Source organism: Protopterus annectens, chromosome 7.part0, assembly GCF_019279795.1.
Source record: "Protopterus annectens isolate FY-2018-M chromosome 7.part0, PAN1.0, whole genome shotgun sequence".
Classification (NCBI taxonomy): domain Eukaryota; kingdom Metazoa; phylum Chordata; order Ceratodontiformes; family Protopteridae; genus Protopterus; species Protopterus annectens.
This window is the reverse complement of record NC_056739.1, coordinates 172,774,669-172,793,000: the sequence shown is the minus strand read 5'-3', so window position 1 is coordinate 172,793,000 and position 18,332 is coordinate 172,774,669. Positions and strand designations below refer to the sequence as shown.

At 40.5% G+C, this 18,332-nt stretch overlaps 1 protein-coding gene across 1 annotated transcript in view; it reads left to right on the top strand.

Moving 5' to 3' along the window:
- The window catches only part of LOC122806324 (3-oxoacyl-[acyl-carrier-protein] reductase FabG-like), a 198,766-nt gene extending 181,831 nt beyond the window's left edge, over window positions 1-16,935 (top strand). Inside the window, exon 8 of the mRNA XM_044076642.1 lies at window positions 16,648-16,935. Coding sequence (XP_043932577.1) covers window positions 16,648-16,806 — 159 coding nt within the window. The 3' untranslated portion in view covers window positions 16,807-16,935. The remainder of the gene's footprint in view (window positions 1-16,647) is intronic.
- Window positions 16,936-18,332: the final 1,397 nt, after the last annotated feature.

The following is an 18,332-nucleotide window of genomic DNA, read 5'->3' as shown; positions in this document are numbered from 1 at the left end:
GGTCTCCAGAGGCGGTTGAGGGGAGATATATGCCTGAAATACAAGGCATTGTTGGACCTCACCCTTCTGGACCTCCTGTATATCTGCAAAATAAACAGCACCAGAATTACCTGTTTAAATACTTAAGTATTGCCTGTAATATAAATAGGACCTGCTGAAGAGACAGGTATGTATCCCAGAAACAACCCCTTCTTTGGAACAGGCTCCCCATCCATGTGAAACAGTTCCTCCATAACCCAATTCAAGTGTAACTTGGACAACTGGATGGGGAACAGGAAATACATCCGTGGTTTGGGACCTATGTCTCTAATGGGCACAGACAGCCTGCAAATGGTTCATCTCCCAGGCCCCTGTTTGTAAATGTTTCCTCTCCCAAACTCCTGCTTACACTTATCAAGGGTGTCAGAACTTGTCAGAGATTTGAGATGCATGGCTAGGCTTAAAAAGGCCCCAGTGGTCATTAGCCTAGTACACACCTATGAACCTATAGTGAACTTTGAAAATATTATAGAGGCTGTGGACAGTGGTCAGTCTGCATGCTTCTTAACTTGACCTGGCCAAGGATATTGAAACTGTGCCTCCTTGCTAGTTTTACTAAAAAGTTAGGCAAATGTAATATAAACCTGTACATTGGCTTCTGGGTTGCAGGCTGGCAATCCAACAGATTCTAAGCAGTAAAAGCACACTTTCTGAAAGTAAAATTATAACTAGTAGGATATCGCAGGGATTATGGCTGGGCTGTTTCCTGTTTGGCATTTATTTTGCAGGCATCCAAGCTTATACCAGTGAAATGTGGCTGATCTAGTTGGCTGATGACAGCAAGCTGGGCATTATTATCTGCTCATTTACTGATTCTAAGCTGCTGCAACAAGGGCTGGAATATGCACATACCTGGGGTATTGAAAACGGTATGAAGGTAAATGCAAAAAAGTAAAGCATAGTACTGTTTGACAAAAAACTGCTCTCACTTCATGTATTATAAGTGGTACTCCTCTTTAAACAGGTATGGTCATAAGATACCTGGGTACTTATGTTGACAAATCTCTCTCTCTCTCACTCTCTCATCTTATCATCATATTTCTACTATAGTGAGGAAATCCTTCTATCTGATCCAGTTAATTTCTATGGCAATATCTTCAAGATCCAAAGAAGTCATTTTTACCATCGCACTCTTCCCTTATTATACCCATTATCAAACACAGTGTGCCATTTGGTATGGTTAAATCGGGTCTATATTGCAAGCTCAAAAGCCCTAATAAACGAATACAAAAGCAACGACACATATTCCGCGAATACACCGAACGCCCTAAACTGCGAAATTCAAAAGTTCGAACTGTCATACTTGTCCCACCCCACCGCCCGCTACATACTACCTACCCAAACAAACTAAACATCCACATACATACACTAACCAAAACCCTACTTCTAACCCTAAACTAAAGCCTACTTCTAAATCTACACTACATTTTGCATATACCACCATCTATGCACTTATCTTAACCTGCACCCTAACCCTAAGGTCTGTAACTATCGCACACTTATCTTAACAAGTTATACCCAAACAAAATAAATAATCCACACACATACATGCAACAAAACCCTACATCTAACCCTACACTAAATCTCACATACATTACCATCTATGCACTTACCTTAACCCACACCCTAACCCTAAGGTCGGTAACTATCGCACACTTACCTTACGGAGCTATACCACGGAAGGGCCAACCATGAAGATTCGACGTTTTGGATTTCGTGCTTCAGGACGATCGATGTTTACGTGGTTCAATGGAGACGTGTCGGCGTTTATGTATTCGGGTAAGTGCGTCTTCGAGGATGTAATAGGGAGCCGCATAAATCAAGTATATCACCCAACTGGAAAGGTCCCAATGATTTTTAAACAAAATAATTAAAGGCCTTATATCCTTTAACTATGCCAGTAGATTTATCATAACATTCCATATACCAAGTAGCCTAACATCTGGTCCAACATGACCTATGTCTTGCTTTTTGAGACATGAAAGATCCAGTCCTGTTTGGTCTCATATTTCTTTGCAAACCTAGCGGTTCTACAAACACCCGTAGTAGGTGAAAAAGTTGATGAGACTGTAGTATTAACAGGGAAATTAACTGGAAACAACTCAAATGAGACTGGAATGAAAGTCTTTATGTGTTAATTACCCAAACTTGTGCTGAACAGGTGCCAGTATCTCCTTTATGGGTCAAGTCTTTTGCACTTTTCAGAATGAATTCTGCAAACACTGTAGTTCGGTTAATAAGTCTTTATTAGATATTCACAATATCTAGCCACAGTGGTGCAGCGGTTAGCGTTGTCACCTCACAGCAAGAAGTTCTCCTGTTTGATTCTCGGCTGGATCATCTTTTATGTGGTGTCTGCATGTCCTCCCCGTGGTCGAGTGAAGTTAAAGACATGCAGGTAGGTGCAAGCGTGAATGGGCGTGCCTTCTTTGGAGGTTGGGCATCGGGCTGGCAACTCGGCACTGTAAAAATCTACTGCCAATCATGATCGGACCGGAGTTCCGCTGTGGCGACCCCTAACCAGGAAAAGCCGTAAGTCATTTTTTTTTTTTAAGATGTTCACAATATCTGACTACTGTCTTCATTAACAAAGCTGATAAACAGTAACAGTCTGTAGAAGTGCTGGTTAGTAATAACAGTGCTACTAAATATATCCAAAGTTTCTGCATATGTATTCTGATTCTCCTGAGTAATATAAACTGAAACAGTCTTTTTGACCTGTCTTCTATACTCAGACTCAAGTGTCTGTATTGTAGAGACCCTTTAACATATAAGTCCAAAAGCTAACTTCCTTTCTGGAATGCTGGATATTTACTATTTTCTTTATGTCAGTCTGAACTAACTGACTTCCCTAACTGTATGTGAAGTATATTTTAATAATTCCAAAACCCTGTAATCCTTTACATGCCTCTTTAGCCTTAGTTGCCTTGGTTTCCAAGCCTGGTCTTGCATGCGCGACTTTATCTAGCATTCCATTGCTATGTGCATCTTTCCCTTGAGAAAGGAACATTCTGTAGCTGACAACATCTTTCTCTTTTGAAAGGAACATTCTGTATTAATATATTTTCTGCACATTTCATGCTTATAGTTCCTTTCTAATAAATTCTCTTTTTCTGAAACTGAATGCATAAATGTCTGACTCTATATTGTCAGGCCTTATTTTGCCTTAATATACTGTAGTGAATTCACTAAGAAAACCCTAACTTAAAAGTAGGGACTCGCTAGAAGGATAGGTTCCTAATTCAACATATTCTCAGCCTATGGAATAAGTTACCTCTGCAAGTCGACTGTGCTTGTCTTTAAAGCTAGTATTGGTGACTGGATGGGTAGACACAAATTTATACCAGGATTATCATGTGCAGCCCTTCTGATTTGGGAGGTTAGCTGCATTAAGTGCTTGTAAAGGGTAGCAAGAAATTTTAAGTGTATCTACTTAAAGGTGTATATGGCTAGGTATCTCATGGTCCCTGCAATTGCTTACCTAGATCCTGATGTTCATCGTGTTTCACTGTTGCAGTCATTACACTAGGGTTATCCTGTTGGCAGGCTACCCCCAGTTGGCCTGAATTCCAAAGTATTGGTCCGGCGTCGGTTGCTGTTGCCTCTTTCCTGACGTCAGTAAGCCAGGGGTGTAAAAGATGCAGCCGATGCCATTTTCTCCAGTCTTTCTTGCCGCGCGGTGCCCGAAGCAAAAGCAGTTCGCAAGTGCCGGTCGGCCGACTCCTGAGATTTTCAAAAACGAATTTCAGATCCAAAGTCTTCATTAAAGCTAAGTACCCCATTGGGGAAACTTTTTTCTTGCTCCAGACCGATGTCAGAAAAAGTTAACAATTGTATTTCTTGTGGGAAGCAAATACCTCATAAGGATTTTCACTCTTACTATATTCCTTGCCTAGGCCCTGATAACAACGTTGCTAGCTGTTGGTTTTGTGCTAGATTTAACCAATGCACTATTAAGCATCGGTACGATTTTGCCTTTCATTACTTTGGCCGAAGATTCAATTATATAATGCTGTCGGAACAGCCGATGACCGGAGTTTATAAAAAGCGCAAGGAAAAAGAAAAGGACAGGCATCCAAGGTCCAAAATCGACGACAAGGCTCCCGCTAAGCCAGTCGACGGTTCGCCGGTTCTCAGTGAGGTGCTTTTGCAGCCCCTGACGCCCACTACCTCAGAGCCACAGGCCGCTGTCGACTCCCACGTGGAGCCAACTAGGCCTCTGGATACTCAAGGTATTGGACACTCTGAAACTATTCCCTCACATGGGTCCGGAGCCGCTGAGCAGGCATTGGCTTCTGAGGGTGTTTTCAGACCAACTCAATTATATGTAAAGCCTGCCTCAGCTTCAAAAGCAAAGACTAAAGCAGCTCTAAAGACAAAGAAAGAAGTACAGCATTCTCCTGGACAGACTTCCATGCCTAGAAAACAGATGCTCAAAATGGCCGAAGATCCAATTACCTTGATCAGGGGTTCCCATCCCCCTCCTGATAAGAGGCCTAGGCAAGAGACAGAATATGAATCTTCAGATCAGGTTTCCATTTCCCCTGACTCCTCTTCTGAACAGGAATACTCTCTCCTCCCTATGAGGATTCGGATGCTGAAGAATCTATCCCTTCAGCCTCTCCTCCTGAGGATTATTCTTTTGGGGAAACCCTGCATACCATGAGGGAGCACTTCACTGGGAGAGCCAAGGCTACTCAGAATCAAAGAAAAGGCTTAGAGATTTTCTTTTACTACCTCAGCACAGGCTTCTTGCTATTCCTCCTGTGTTAGACATTGTAGATGATGTATTTTCAGAGTCCGGCCTTTCCCCTGACTCTTTACCCCCTGCCCCTGTTAAACCAGACAGATACTACAGGATTCCAGATTCGCATAAATTTCTTTATAAAAACCCTGCTACTGACCAGAAACTATTTCTCAGGGTCCCAAAGGTGTCAAGGCTTCCACTGCAAAAAACCCTATCCCCTCTGACAGGGATTCAAGGGCACTAGACAAATGGGGGAAAAAGGTTTACACTTCTGCTACTTTGGCTGTTAGGGCTTTAAATTGTCAATTTCATATGCTTAAATATCAGCAATACTTAATGTCACTGCTTAAACAGAAATTGTTGACAAATTCTGATTGTGCAAAAAATAAGGAAATGCAGGATTTAGTGCATGCAACTGAACAAGTGGGAAAACATACATTGTAATGTGGTTTTGATTCTCTGGAGGCCTCGTGCAGGGCCGCATTTACGGGTTCTGTCATTAGGAGGCATGCTTGGTTAAAGGAACAGAATCTGCCTGATCATGTTAAAGCAAAATTATTAGATGTTCCATTACAGCATGATACTTTATTTGGTGTTAAAGCAGAGGAGGTGTTGAAGAAAATGGAGGACAAAGCAAAATCTATGCAAACAGTAAAGGATTTCTTACAGGTACAACCTCCCAGATTTAGCAGGAACTGGCCTACAAAGAATTGGTCCTTTCCAGTGTCAGACAGGCCACAAAGAGGCAGATACAGATGCCCCAGAGGCAGATCCCAGCCCCAGGGCTCATACAGGCCTAAACAGTGGGGCGCTTCTACCTCCAAAAGCGGAGAAGACAAATCACAGCCATACAGGAAACAGTCCCAATAACTTTCCTCTGCCAGCACCAAGCACTTATCTTTTGGCAGCCCCCTTAGGGGGAAAACTAGCACTTTTTTCTCAAAATTGGCACATGATCACCCAGGACAAATCGGTCTTGAATATAGTGTCCCAGGGCTACAGGTTCCACTTTCACACCCTGCCAAGGGCAAAAGGTATGCCAGACCTGCCACACAATCAATGGGCAGAGGCACAAAAACAAGTTTCATCCCTCATGGACATGAGGGCCATTCAGCCAGTGCCACAGCAAGAGCAGGGACAAGGATTTTACTCGAGACTTTTCTTGGTACCTAGAAAGGACAAAGCCTGGAGACCAATACTGGACCTGTCTATTCTAAATACATTCCTGGATGTTCCAAAATTCAGAATGTTGACTCTGCAGCAGCTTCTGCCCATGCTGGACAAGAAGGCTTGGCTTGTAACTTTGGACCTAAAAGAGGCATACCTGCATGTCCCAATCAGACAATCTTGCAGAAGATACCTCAGATTCATAGCTGGCTCAATGCACTACCAATTCTCTGCACTACCCTTTGGCTTATCTACTGTGCCCAGGGTCTTCACAAAATGCCTGGCACCAGTAATTGCATTTTGCAGACAAAGAGGAATTCAAATATATCCTTACTTGGACGACTGCCTTATTCAAGCAGAGAACAAGGACCTTCTACTAAAGCATCTGGCGTTTCTAAAAGGATTATTAATTTGCCTAGGGTACACAGTAAACGAAAAGAAATCAAAACTAGTACCCTCTCAAGAGATAATATTCCTGGGTGCAAGCTTAAATACAACTGCCCAGATGGCTTATCTCACGCCAGACAAGCGAAGGCAACTGACTTCTTACTTCAAAATGTTGGCAACAAAGACCCAGTTATCTGCAAGAAAAATTCTGCAGGCTTTGGGCTTCATGGCATCCTGCATTCTGCTAATTCCATATGCCAGACTGCATATGAGGAAACTACAATGGTATCTCAAAAGTGTTTGGACTCAACATTGCCACAGCCTGGAAACATTAATTACCCTCATTCCTTGCCTGCAACAGGAGTTTCAATGGTGGGCACAGGCCTGTCACCACAACAAGGGACAGCCTTTCAGCCCACCCACAGCCAGGCAGTTAATAACAACAGATGCATCAGATTATGCCTGGGGGGCCCACATGGCAGGAAAATGTATTCAGGGCACATGGCCCACAAGCCAAAGGCATCTGCATATCAATCAGAAAGAGATGCTGGCTGTTCAGAATGCCCTGACAGCTTTCAAGGATCTCCTTCATCTGGGACAACTACTGATAAGGACGGACAATACTACAGTTATGTGGTACATAAACAAGCAGGGAGGCACACATTCCTACCGCCTCTGCAGACAAGCCATGAATTTGTGGGACACAGCATTGACTTATCAAGTACACCTGCAAGCACAATTCCTGCCAGGAAAGATAAATACTCTGGCAGACGAACTAAGCAGAAACCTTACGGATCCCCACGAGTGGAAACTGGATCCACAAGTCTTCAGCATGATAACAAAGAAATAGGGACGCACAGACATAGATCTATTTGCCTTCCCTCACAACTGCCAACTACAGAGATTCTGCACAAAGACTTATCACAAGCAAGCATGGAAAGTGGATGCTCTAACTTTCAGCTGGAAAACCCTAACAGTATATGCCTTTCCTCCACCGCCTCTCCTCCCCAAGGTACTCCTAAAGGTCAAATACAAAAAGGAGATGTAGGCAAAATGATGAAAGCTAGTAACCACAATAAAATCCTGCCTAGATCACCACGATGGAGTCCCGCAGTCCAAGTAACACAGTTTATTGGTAGAAATAACACAACATAACGCTAACAATCCACAATGCGTTTTAGATCAACAATCTTCTTTAGCAAAAACTGCAACAGTCTTCTACAGCAAAAACTGAAACACTGAATCATGCTTCACTCCTGATTAAATAGCCCTGCCCTGTTGTCTGTCCAATTACAGAAATTGCTAATTAGTTTGAAAACATCAACTAATTTAAAGGACCAGTATGTAAAAAAAAAATTGTTTATAACTTAACACACTGTATTTTAGTCAAGTAGTTTTAAAATAAATAAATAATTGTTTACATAGTTAGAATATGAAATGACTTGAACATATTCTGATTAAAAAACATGTATGGTGTTATAAAATTTCACATTAAAACCACTTTGTTGTTTAAAAACCTTTTTAAAACTGATTTCTTCCAAGTTATATATATATTGAATGTGATAAATGGTGACATCTGGTGGCTTTGTGATGTAAGTACAAGAGCTTTATAATTTTGCAGATCTAAGTTTTAGTACTGGCTTTATAGACAAATAATCATTCAAACCTGGAAATTTATTGGAATCCAGTACTATCTGCCAGTATAACTCTTTATATTCAAGTTTATCTTCCTATAATCCACCCTAATATCCCTAGGTAAAGAGTCTAGCACAAAAAAAGAAAATTCTGCTTGTGGGCAAGAAACTTGATGTCTAAACAATGCATTTTTCACATTTTGTTTTTTAACTTCATATAAGTGTTCGTAAATGCGACATCTAAGTTTCCTTTCTGTTTTTCCCACATAAAACGAGGTACAGAAATTACAGGTTGCAAGATATACAACACCATTGCTGTTGCAGTTAAATGTACCTCTGCTAGTGAGTGTTCTATTCCTAGCTTTCAAAAAAATCTCCTTTTTGTTGCTAATCCTGCGGCATTGGGAACAAAACCCACATTTGTATGTCCCCACACCCCGGGTGCCAGTTTTCTTGTCTTTAGGGCCACCAAATTCAAACATTTGTTTGAAATTGGTGTCCCTCCGATAAATACATTTTAGTGGTCTTTGATTTTTGAAAGGTAAATCTGAAATTTGAACAAATCTTGACCATTCCTTAGATATAACTTGCCTAATAGGCCCTGAATCCCCCGTGTAATCAAGTATATGCGCTGTATCTAAAGAAGTGGTTTCTTTGGAGCCCAAATCGTTGGTTGTACTAGAGATGTTCTGTCCTAGAATAGGGGCAAATCTTTTGTGCCTTTCTTGGACCACTTCGAGTAAGGCCTCATCAAGTAGTGGTCTTGGATAACCCCTATCCATTAACATGTTGCAAACATTGTTACTTTCACTTGAAAATTCTGAGTCGTCTGAGGTCATTCGACTGACCCTAACAAGTTGTCCCTTCACTATGTTTTTCTTTTGAAAATAAGGGTGAGAACTTTGGTAGTGAAGGTATGAATTTGAAAAGGTTTTCTTGCGATGTATACCTGAGGAAAATCCTGTAGCCTGCTTTTTAAGTATAATGTCCAAGTACACACATTGTTCCACATTTGCCTCAAATGTGAAATCCAAAAAGTTGGTGGTGTCTTTCAAATAATCCAAAAATTCATGGAATTTTTCCATTGTGTCTGTCCAAAATATACATATGTCGTCCAGGAATCTCTTGTACAAACACCAGCATTGGGTGTATGGACTGTTCAAAATGTATAGTTTTTCCCACCTTTTCAAAACTATGTTGGCATATGTAGGGGCACATTTGGCACCCATGGCAACACCTTTCTTTTGTTTAAAAAATTCCCCTTGGAAGTACATGTAGTTGTTTTTTAAGATAGTTTCCATGAATAAAAGACAATTTGTAAAGTCAAGGTGTGACAAAGTGCCTTGGTCCAAAATCTCTTCTTCCAACCATAAAAGGCCTGTGTCGTGTGGGATGGAACCAAATAAATCAACTATGTCTAGGGTAATAAAAATAAGGTCCCGTGAAAACAATTCTGTTTTAACCCTCCTTAGAAAGTCCCAAGAATCCTTAAGGACCATGTCTCCAGTGTATGACAAGACCTTCAGTTTGTCATCTACAAATTTGGCTAGTGGTGTAGTGATAGACCCCTCAGCCGAAACTATTAACCTAAGTGGTGGATCTGTGGGATTCTTGTGAACCTTTGGTATTCCAAATACCATCGGGATCCGAGGGTGTTGATTAAATAGAAAGTTGTGTTGGTCCTTACTGATGGAACCTTCCAACAGTAAGTCATCCAACATTATATGTATTTTGCTTTTGGCTATGTTCATCTCATTGATCGAGGCCTTAGAGTATTTACTAGTGTCATGTAGGGATTCCCTCATCTTGGATTCATACAAAATGTGGTCCATTAGAACTGTCCCCCCTCCCTTGTCAGGATGCATCACCCTCAAATTCTCATTCTGTTTAATTTCATTTAATAGTTTTTTTCTCTGTTTGTGATAGGTTAGGAATAACATAATGGTTTGTGATAGTATTCCTTAGCTCTCTTTCCATTAAGTTACCAAAATTCCTAAGTTGTGGGTGAAGTGGTGGATTAAAAACACTCTTCCTTTTGAGACCTGGGGTAGATGGTGTAGTTACTTCGGACCCATTGAATAATAAATATAAATTTTGTTTTCTCAAGAATAGTTTCAAGTCTATGATGGATCTGGGAATACTGGCCTTCCTGTTGGGAACAAATTTAAAACCTTTTGAAAATAATTCAAAGTGTTCAGGCTTTACCTCCAGGTTACTGTAGTTGAAAATTTTGTAATTGTTGAGTTCACAGGTCTTCCCTTCCTGGAAGATGGCCACGTGATTGCCTATTGCCTGTTGTAACCCCTCTGGTTGTAGTAAACCCGATTCTGGTTGCGGATCCGATTGGATCGACGGAGGGAGGGGGGAGGGGAGGGGAGACCCTGACCTAAAGGGTATTCTTCTTCCTGAGGTTGATTGTCTCCAAAATCGTCCCTATGGTCATAATTGGGGTTTGGTGAGAGACACCTCTCTTCCCTAGTGGTCCTGTAATCTTGCATCCCTGAATAAAACTTAGGTTTAGGGTATGCTACATTGTTCCTATATTCCTTTAGGTCCCTAGCCAGCTTGCCACACTTCCTGTTCATGTTATTAATGCAGTCTGAGTCTATTTGCCCAAAAATGTCATAATACTTTTGTTTTTCCTTGTCTACTTTAAAAAGCAAATCATTAATTATCCTGTCGTTAGTGGTTTCCATTTTTTTTATCAAACAAGCCATAACCCTCTCGTTCTCTGTTAAAATGGCTTTAACAACCTCAAACCCAAACTGGTCAAAAATGTTTATTAAATTCAAATGAAAAACAGACCCTTCCTCAACTTTGTTCGGGAACTTTGATAGTCTTAATCCTTTTGGTACTACCTCCTTTGCAAGGCACTCCTTTAAATAACTACAATCACATTCTAAACGTTTGTATTTGTCTAAAAGAAAGTATAATTCATCAAGACTTTGTTGGTATGTTTTGTAAGATTTAGCCCCTTTGTCACAAGTGTCACTTTGCATATTATAACATTTGCGCAAAATACCTTGAAAATCAAGGTTACATTGTTTGTTAGTGTCACCTTTGTTAATGTGTCCAGAAAGTCCTTCTCCTGGAATAAATGGTGGCGTTCCACTGTTTCTATGGAGTGAACTGCCACTCCGAAGTAGTCTCGGGAAGTCAACAAAATTTTGGCTCCCATGTGAAGTGGAACCGTTGGCTTGATTAAGTGAGCCAATGTCAGGGCAGGGAATAGCTTGGTCCGCTCCTTGGTGCGTTGTACCACTCGTTTGTGCCGTTGCTCTGCAAACCAGGACTGATAGCCCGTTGAAATGCGCTAGTATTGGAACCGGAATCACTTTGGCTGGCCCCTTGTGTTGAGTGTACTGGTGGTGTGGCGTTCCTACGTCCGGAAGCCCCGCCTACCAGGGAGTAGCAAACCGGAGTTAGTAGTTCCACTAGTTGGGTCAACTGACCTATAACCTTCCTGAGTTCACCTCTGCTTTCGTAGCAGAAGTCTGTGTTGGATGCTGCTTCCGTGGTGTCAGCCATCCGAAAATTGAAGCAACAAATACAAAAACAGGGGAAAAACAGAAAGGAAACTTAGATGTCGCATTTACGAACATTTATATGAAGTTAAAAAACAAAATGTGAAAAATGCATTGTTTAGACATCAAGTTTCTTGCCCAAAATCCGAATTTTCTTTTTTTGTGCTAGACTCTTTACCTAGGGATATTAGGGGTGGATTATGGGAAGATAAACTTGAATATAAAGAGTTATACTGGCAGATAGTACTGGATTCCAACAAATTCAGAACACACCTCTCTCTAAAGCAGTGATGGATGTTATTTTGGAGGCCAGGAGGCCCAGCACCAGAAAATCTTATGCAAAAAAATGGAAGAGATTCAGTGCTTGGAAGCAGGCACAAGGATTTTTCACCATTTATCACATTCAATATATATAACTTGGAAGAAATCAGTTTTAAAAAGGTTTTTAAACAACAAAGTGGTTTTAATGTGAAATTTTATAACACCATACATGTTTTTTAATCAGAATATGTTCAAGTCATTTCATATTCTAACTATGTAAACAATTATTTATTTATTTTAAAACTATTTGACTAAAATACAGTGTGTTAAGTTATAAACACATTTTTTTTACATACTGGTACTTTAAATTAGTTGATGTTTTCAAACTAATTAGCAATTTCTGTAATTGGACAGACAACAGGGCAGGGCTATTTAATCAGGAGTGAAGCATGATTCAGTGTTTCAGTTTTTGCTGTAGAAGACTGTTGCAGTTTTTGCTGAAGAAGATTGTTGATCGAAAACGCATTGTGGATTGTTAGCGTTATGTTGTGTTATTTCTACCAATAAACTGTGTTACTTGGACTGCGGGACTCCTAAAGGTCAGACAAAAGAAGCCAAAAATTATTCTGATCGCCCCAGACTGGCCCCGCCAGCACTGGTACCCAATCCTAAAGAGCTTGTCTCAAGGCCCAGCCTGGACATTACCTCTAATTCCTCACTTACTGACCCAACAAAACAATCAGATCCTGCACAGTCAACTCAAGACTCTAAATCTGGCAGCATGGCAGATAATTTAGCCATTCAGAACACATCTCTCTCTAAAGCAGTGGTGGATGTTATTTTGGAGGCCAGGAGGCCCAGCACCAGAAAATCTTATGCAAAAAAATGGAAGAGATTCAGTGCTTGGAAGCAGGCACAAGGATTTGACACGTTTGTACCAAATATTCCTCAGATTTTACAATACCTAACTGAGATGCTGGACAAAGGCCTATCCTTTTCATCAATTAAAATCCATGCCTCTGCCATTTCAGCTCATTACAATACGGAACCACCTATTTTTTCTTATCCATTGCTAAGGCAGTACCTCAGAGGGGCCAAAAACATAAGACCTCCAAGGAGAGCTCCAATACCTGCATGGGACCTCAATTATTTCTTGGAAAAACTCACACTGCCGCCTTTTGAGCCAGCCAATACAGCAGAGATAAAGTTCTTATCATGTAAAACAGCTCTGCTTCTAGCAATAACCTCTGCAAGACGAGTCTCAGAGTTACAGGCACTCATGGCTGTGGAACCTTTTATCATTTTCCATCCAGACAGGGTTTCTCTGAGGATGAACCCGACTTTTATGCCTAAGGTAGTGTCCAGTGTGGCCCTTAATCAAACCATTCAGTTGCCTACTTTTTATCCAAACCCACAGAATATGGGTGAGAGACTCCTGCATTCTTTGGACATACACAGACAGCTAAGCTTCTACTTGGACAAAACTAAAGCTTTCAGAAAGACTGAGCAACTCTTAGTGGCATATGCTGCAGGATCACAAGGAAAAGCTATCTCAAAGCAGACTGTTTCAAAATGGATAGGCCACTGCATTCGTTTCTGCTATTCACAACATGGCAAATCAGTGCCTAAGGGCATTAGGCCGCATTCAACCAGAGCAGCAGCCACTTCAGCAGCCTTTCTCAGAGGAGTACCAACCAAAGACATTTTAGAGGCTGCCACTTGGAGTTCAGTGCACACTTTTACCAAGCACTACCAGCTACCTCTCTACTCTAAATCCAGAGCAGGCTTTGCCATGCAGCTCTCCTAATCCTATTTAGACCCAGCCACCCAACCTCAGCTTTGGGATTCAACCCAAGTGTAATGACTGCAACAGTGAAACACGATGAACATAGTACAGTTGTGTACCTACCATAAATGTAGATGTTCGAGTGTATTCACTGTTGCAGTCCAGGTTACCCACCCACCATCCCCCTTTTCTTTGCTGGGACTTATCTGTACTTCTCTATCCTATACAACCTGTGTGGTGTATTTGCTTGTAGAGGAAGGGAATGTTTACTTCAGTGCATGCATATTTATTGGCATAATTTTTTAGCCTTCCATTTGGGGGCACCTGATATCTGGGGCAAGAAAAACTGAAGAAAATGGCGACGGCTGCATCTTTTATACCCCTGGCACACTGACGTCAGGGAAGAGGCGACAGCAACCGATGCCGGACCAAGACTTTGGAATTCAGGCCGACTGCGGGTAGCCTGCCAGCAGGATAACCCTAGTGTAATGACTGCAACAGTGAAATCACTCGAACATCTACATTTATGGTAGGTACACAACTGTACTTTCCTATGACCATAATGTGATGATTACTTTTATTGACTATATGATTTGTATCATGCAAAATCAGGTGAGACAATGAGGCTGTAAAAAAGTGCAGTATTGTACCCTGGATTGCAGGAAGTGCTGTCACTACAATGCAACAAAGTTTCTATAGTTACATAAATGCTGATGTCGTTGATGTTAAGGAAAGCCTCAGATTTAGAGATTTTGTTTAAGCTTCTGGCTTTCAGTAATAGTAACTTGACAAGTTGACATCTGGACTGGAGTATGCTTTATTGGGATACTCATCAGGTAAATTCTGCCTAAGAAAGGCCCTGTGGGATAGTAAAAGTTTTAGCCAGTATAGCTGGTATGAAAAAAACATGGGGGTGGGGAGTGCTGGCCATCCATGGCAAAGCAGGTGTGTATACTGACCATTTAATACCATGCAGACACACTAGACCCCCCCCCCCGAATGACACTGATTTACTAGTCAGTTACTGAAGCCAAATACTTGAGCCTTGACTTTAGGCATCATTATTGATGATGGTAGAATGCTGCTCAATGCCAAGACATTGTCTTCTACAAAGACACAAGCAGAGAACTCAACAGTGTTTTTTGTCCCATTTCTCCAGGGTGGATTGGCTAAGATCATTTACCACCCCACATGGGCGACTGTACAGCTGCAACTGTATCTGTCATGGTGCAGGGATATAAGGGCTCTATTGACATCCTTAAACCTTCCTCCAGAGAGACAGCTGTTACAGTGCTGGAGAAAGCCTTCCAAAGAAGGAGTTTTGCCTACAGTATGACTCATCAGGCTATTTGGGTGACATTACAACTGGATGAAAATAAGTGGTGGAAAGCTCATCCAGATGCAAAACACAAATAAAGCATATTTTGTTCAGGGCAAGAGCCTTTTCCCACTACCCTCAAGTGGGGTATAAGCCTTCCCACACCTCCCAAACTTATGTATACCAATTGCATGATCAGAGGAACACAAAGAAGGGAGAAATCTCCCAGAAGAAAAGAACCACTGCCATTGCATACTTGTAAACCACACTAGTGGTGATTTCATATGGAAAGCAACATCTAAATTCAACTTCTTAGAGTTGAATTCATCCAGATGGCACCTTATCCAGTTTAAGGCCAACAAGGTGTAAGGAAGCTGGACTTGTTCGGACTATGGAGCTAGTACTGACTTAGTGAGCTCTCCTTTCTATCCCGTTAGTGCATTTGGAAAGGTTATCCGGGTACTGCTGAATCATTAAACTGATAAGACTTTTGATGGAAGAAGAAGTTACAAAGATGGCATTGACTGGCACAGCAGTCATTTATTTATTTGGTGGTTCACTGTTTGAGTCATTTTTTCATGTAATTAGCTTTGTTCATGCAGCAGACTGCTAAAAATGGCTGCTGCATGGTGAGAGTTTGCCTTTTTCTTCTCACCGTGAAGTGACCTAAGAGTTGGAATAAGTAGGGGGCAGGGGCACAGCCCCCTTTAACAGTGTGTGGGAGGCTCTGCTTAATTCTGTATTACCTGATTTTCTTTCTTCAGTAAATTATGTTTTAATTCTTTTGGTGACTACATTCATTAAAGAAGCTGACAAAAACAGTATTTCAGTATTTTGATAAATATGTGCTTTTGTGGAGCTGATGTGACCTCAAATGTAGGATACTAATAATCCAGAATTTTCCATTACACTAACTGAACTGCTTGACAGTTAGTGGTACAGGCATATACAGTTCCATTATTGAGTGCAGGTGGTCAGTATTAAAGCAGTCAGGATACACTAATGCCTCCTAGGATATAACTGTTCATGATGTACATATCATCTTACCGACAGCTGTTATGCGGAACACATTAATGACTTAAGCATATTTTTGGTGAAAATTGAATGGGCCAAAGTAAGATATTATACCTGGAAGCAAAATCCACTCCTCATTGCAGGACATGACCCCACCTCACATTACTATATAGAGCTATGATGTTGCTGCACGTTGAAGAAAATAATGCAGCAACTTTGTTTTATTGAGATAAGGTAGACAAAGGGACATTTGATCAGTCTATGGTGGAACATGCTTTTTTGAATCATCCACTACTATCTAATTTATTGGATGTGTTTATAAATGACATAATCTTCAAATACTTTCTGTGGCCAACTGAGACACAACCTATTTGAAATAATATATGTTATGCATGTCTCTTGGCCATGTAGAACCCAAAACCACAGTCTCACTGCACAACCTTAAGTGTATTTTGATATGATTATGATATTTAATTCCTCTGCGCCGTAGTTGCTACAGCAGTGTCTGCTCCATGTGTTCGTCTGTAGCTACAGTAGTGTTTCAGGACAATTCTGTTTCTTCTTAAAATTACAAGATCTAATAGTATATTTGTTGATTTTATTCATTTTAAACTTTTGCTGTGTTATCGAATGCATTGGCTTGTACATTATTACCAGTTTATTATATTGAAATACTTCATTAACACTATACATAATTCTTAATATTGCTTTATTATTGTTGTTTTTTTATATTATTTTTACCTTAATTGCTAACTTTTTTCCTCTTCTAGTTTCTTGAACACTGCAAGGAGACACATGCACTGGGAAGGCCAGGTGTTCCAGATGAAGTGGCTCAAACAGTAGCCTTTCTGGCTTCAGATGCAGCATCTTTTATCACTGGAGTTACCCTTCCTGTAGATGGTGGACGTCATGCAATGTGTCCCAGATGAATCTCATTGTTGGAAAAGTACCAGATCTGCAGCATGAATTTTTCAGTTTTATGACTGTTTATTGTTGCACTGATCAATGAATGAAAAGCTGCTAAAATAAATAAACTAAATAAATGTAAATCCATTCATGTTTGATTCTGTATTCATCTTTTAGCATTACAGGGAATGAAAACACTGGCTTTCTGCCATAGCAAAAAGCTGTATTTCTTAAAGCATCATTACTCACTACTGGTAAAGAGATTATGTGTAGAAGCCATATTACACAGACATTCTTTCTCTCCAGGAAAGAAAAGGCAGTTAAGGATGTTTGTTCTTTAACTGGAAATTTTATACAAAATAAGAGTCTAATGAATACATACCTCAAATTACAAAATAATAATTCACTGTGATTTGTTTAATTCAGAGGACCTCATAGTGAGTTTTCGGTAAATCGGATTGTTTGTATTGTGCTCGAATGTAGGCATGCATGTATAGTTACATATTTTACAACTTTAACTTGAACTTAGAATGTAGGTGCTTGAATCTAAGCAATTTAAGTAATTAATATCAGTAAAACAGAGCTTAATGTAAATGAAGCAATAAATAAATTATAATATACATGCAAGAAGCTGCAATAGAATTAAAAGTCAAGTGGGAATAAATATTAATACCAAAAGTCTCATCTTCGGTTTGATAGGTTCATAGATTCTTAGTATATTTTCAGCAAAGAGCAGACTGTCAAGAAGCTCTGCCACATCATCCAGTACTGATGAGGGGCTAACAGTGCCCCCCCCCCCATTAAGGAGGTTTTTCCACAAATTCCAGGTAAAAATATTTGACCATCCATCCAGTCATCCAGAATGGTTTTAAAGATTGCTGAACTACACTGCTTGATAGGTAAAGGCAGTTGTTTCCAGAAATGGGGGATGTTTTGGGTTAGGTAGCTGTCATACCATATAATGTCAATGTGGTAGTATAGATTTAGATCTCTAGAATGTGTATGCTTTACCCCTGGTTCTGGATTTAGATCTCTAGAATGTGTTTGCTTTATCACTGGTTTTGGATTTAGATCTCTAGAATGTGTATATGCTGTACCACTGGTTCTGGTTACGTGAAGGAGTTCAAAGAGTGCTGGGCCATTCATATTATGGAAGGCTAAGTAGAGACCACCCTTCAGAAGTCTTATTCCACTGAGAAGAGAAACAGGGCTTTTAGTCTATCAGAGTAACTAAGGGCACTGAGACCTTCTTCATGAAAAAAATCTTAAGATCTTTCAAGCTAGTTTAGGTGTTTAGTGAGGTTCACATTGAGTGGTTTATTAGATTCAATGATGGGCCTAATAAGGGATAAATAAAGTGGTATTATAACCTTTTTGGACGTCAAGGAGATACACTGTGCAAGTTAGAGATGTGGTGGTAAAAGGAGCATCTATTATTAACTTATGTACCCGTACCCTTGATGACACTGTTAAATTTAAAAGGAATGGTGTCCACATGGTAAGCAGCAGCGATGCTAGATTTACCAAAGGAAACTGTGCTATAGTTCTG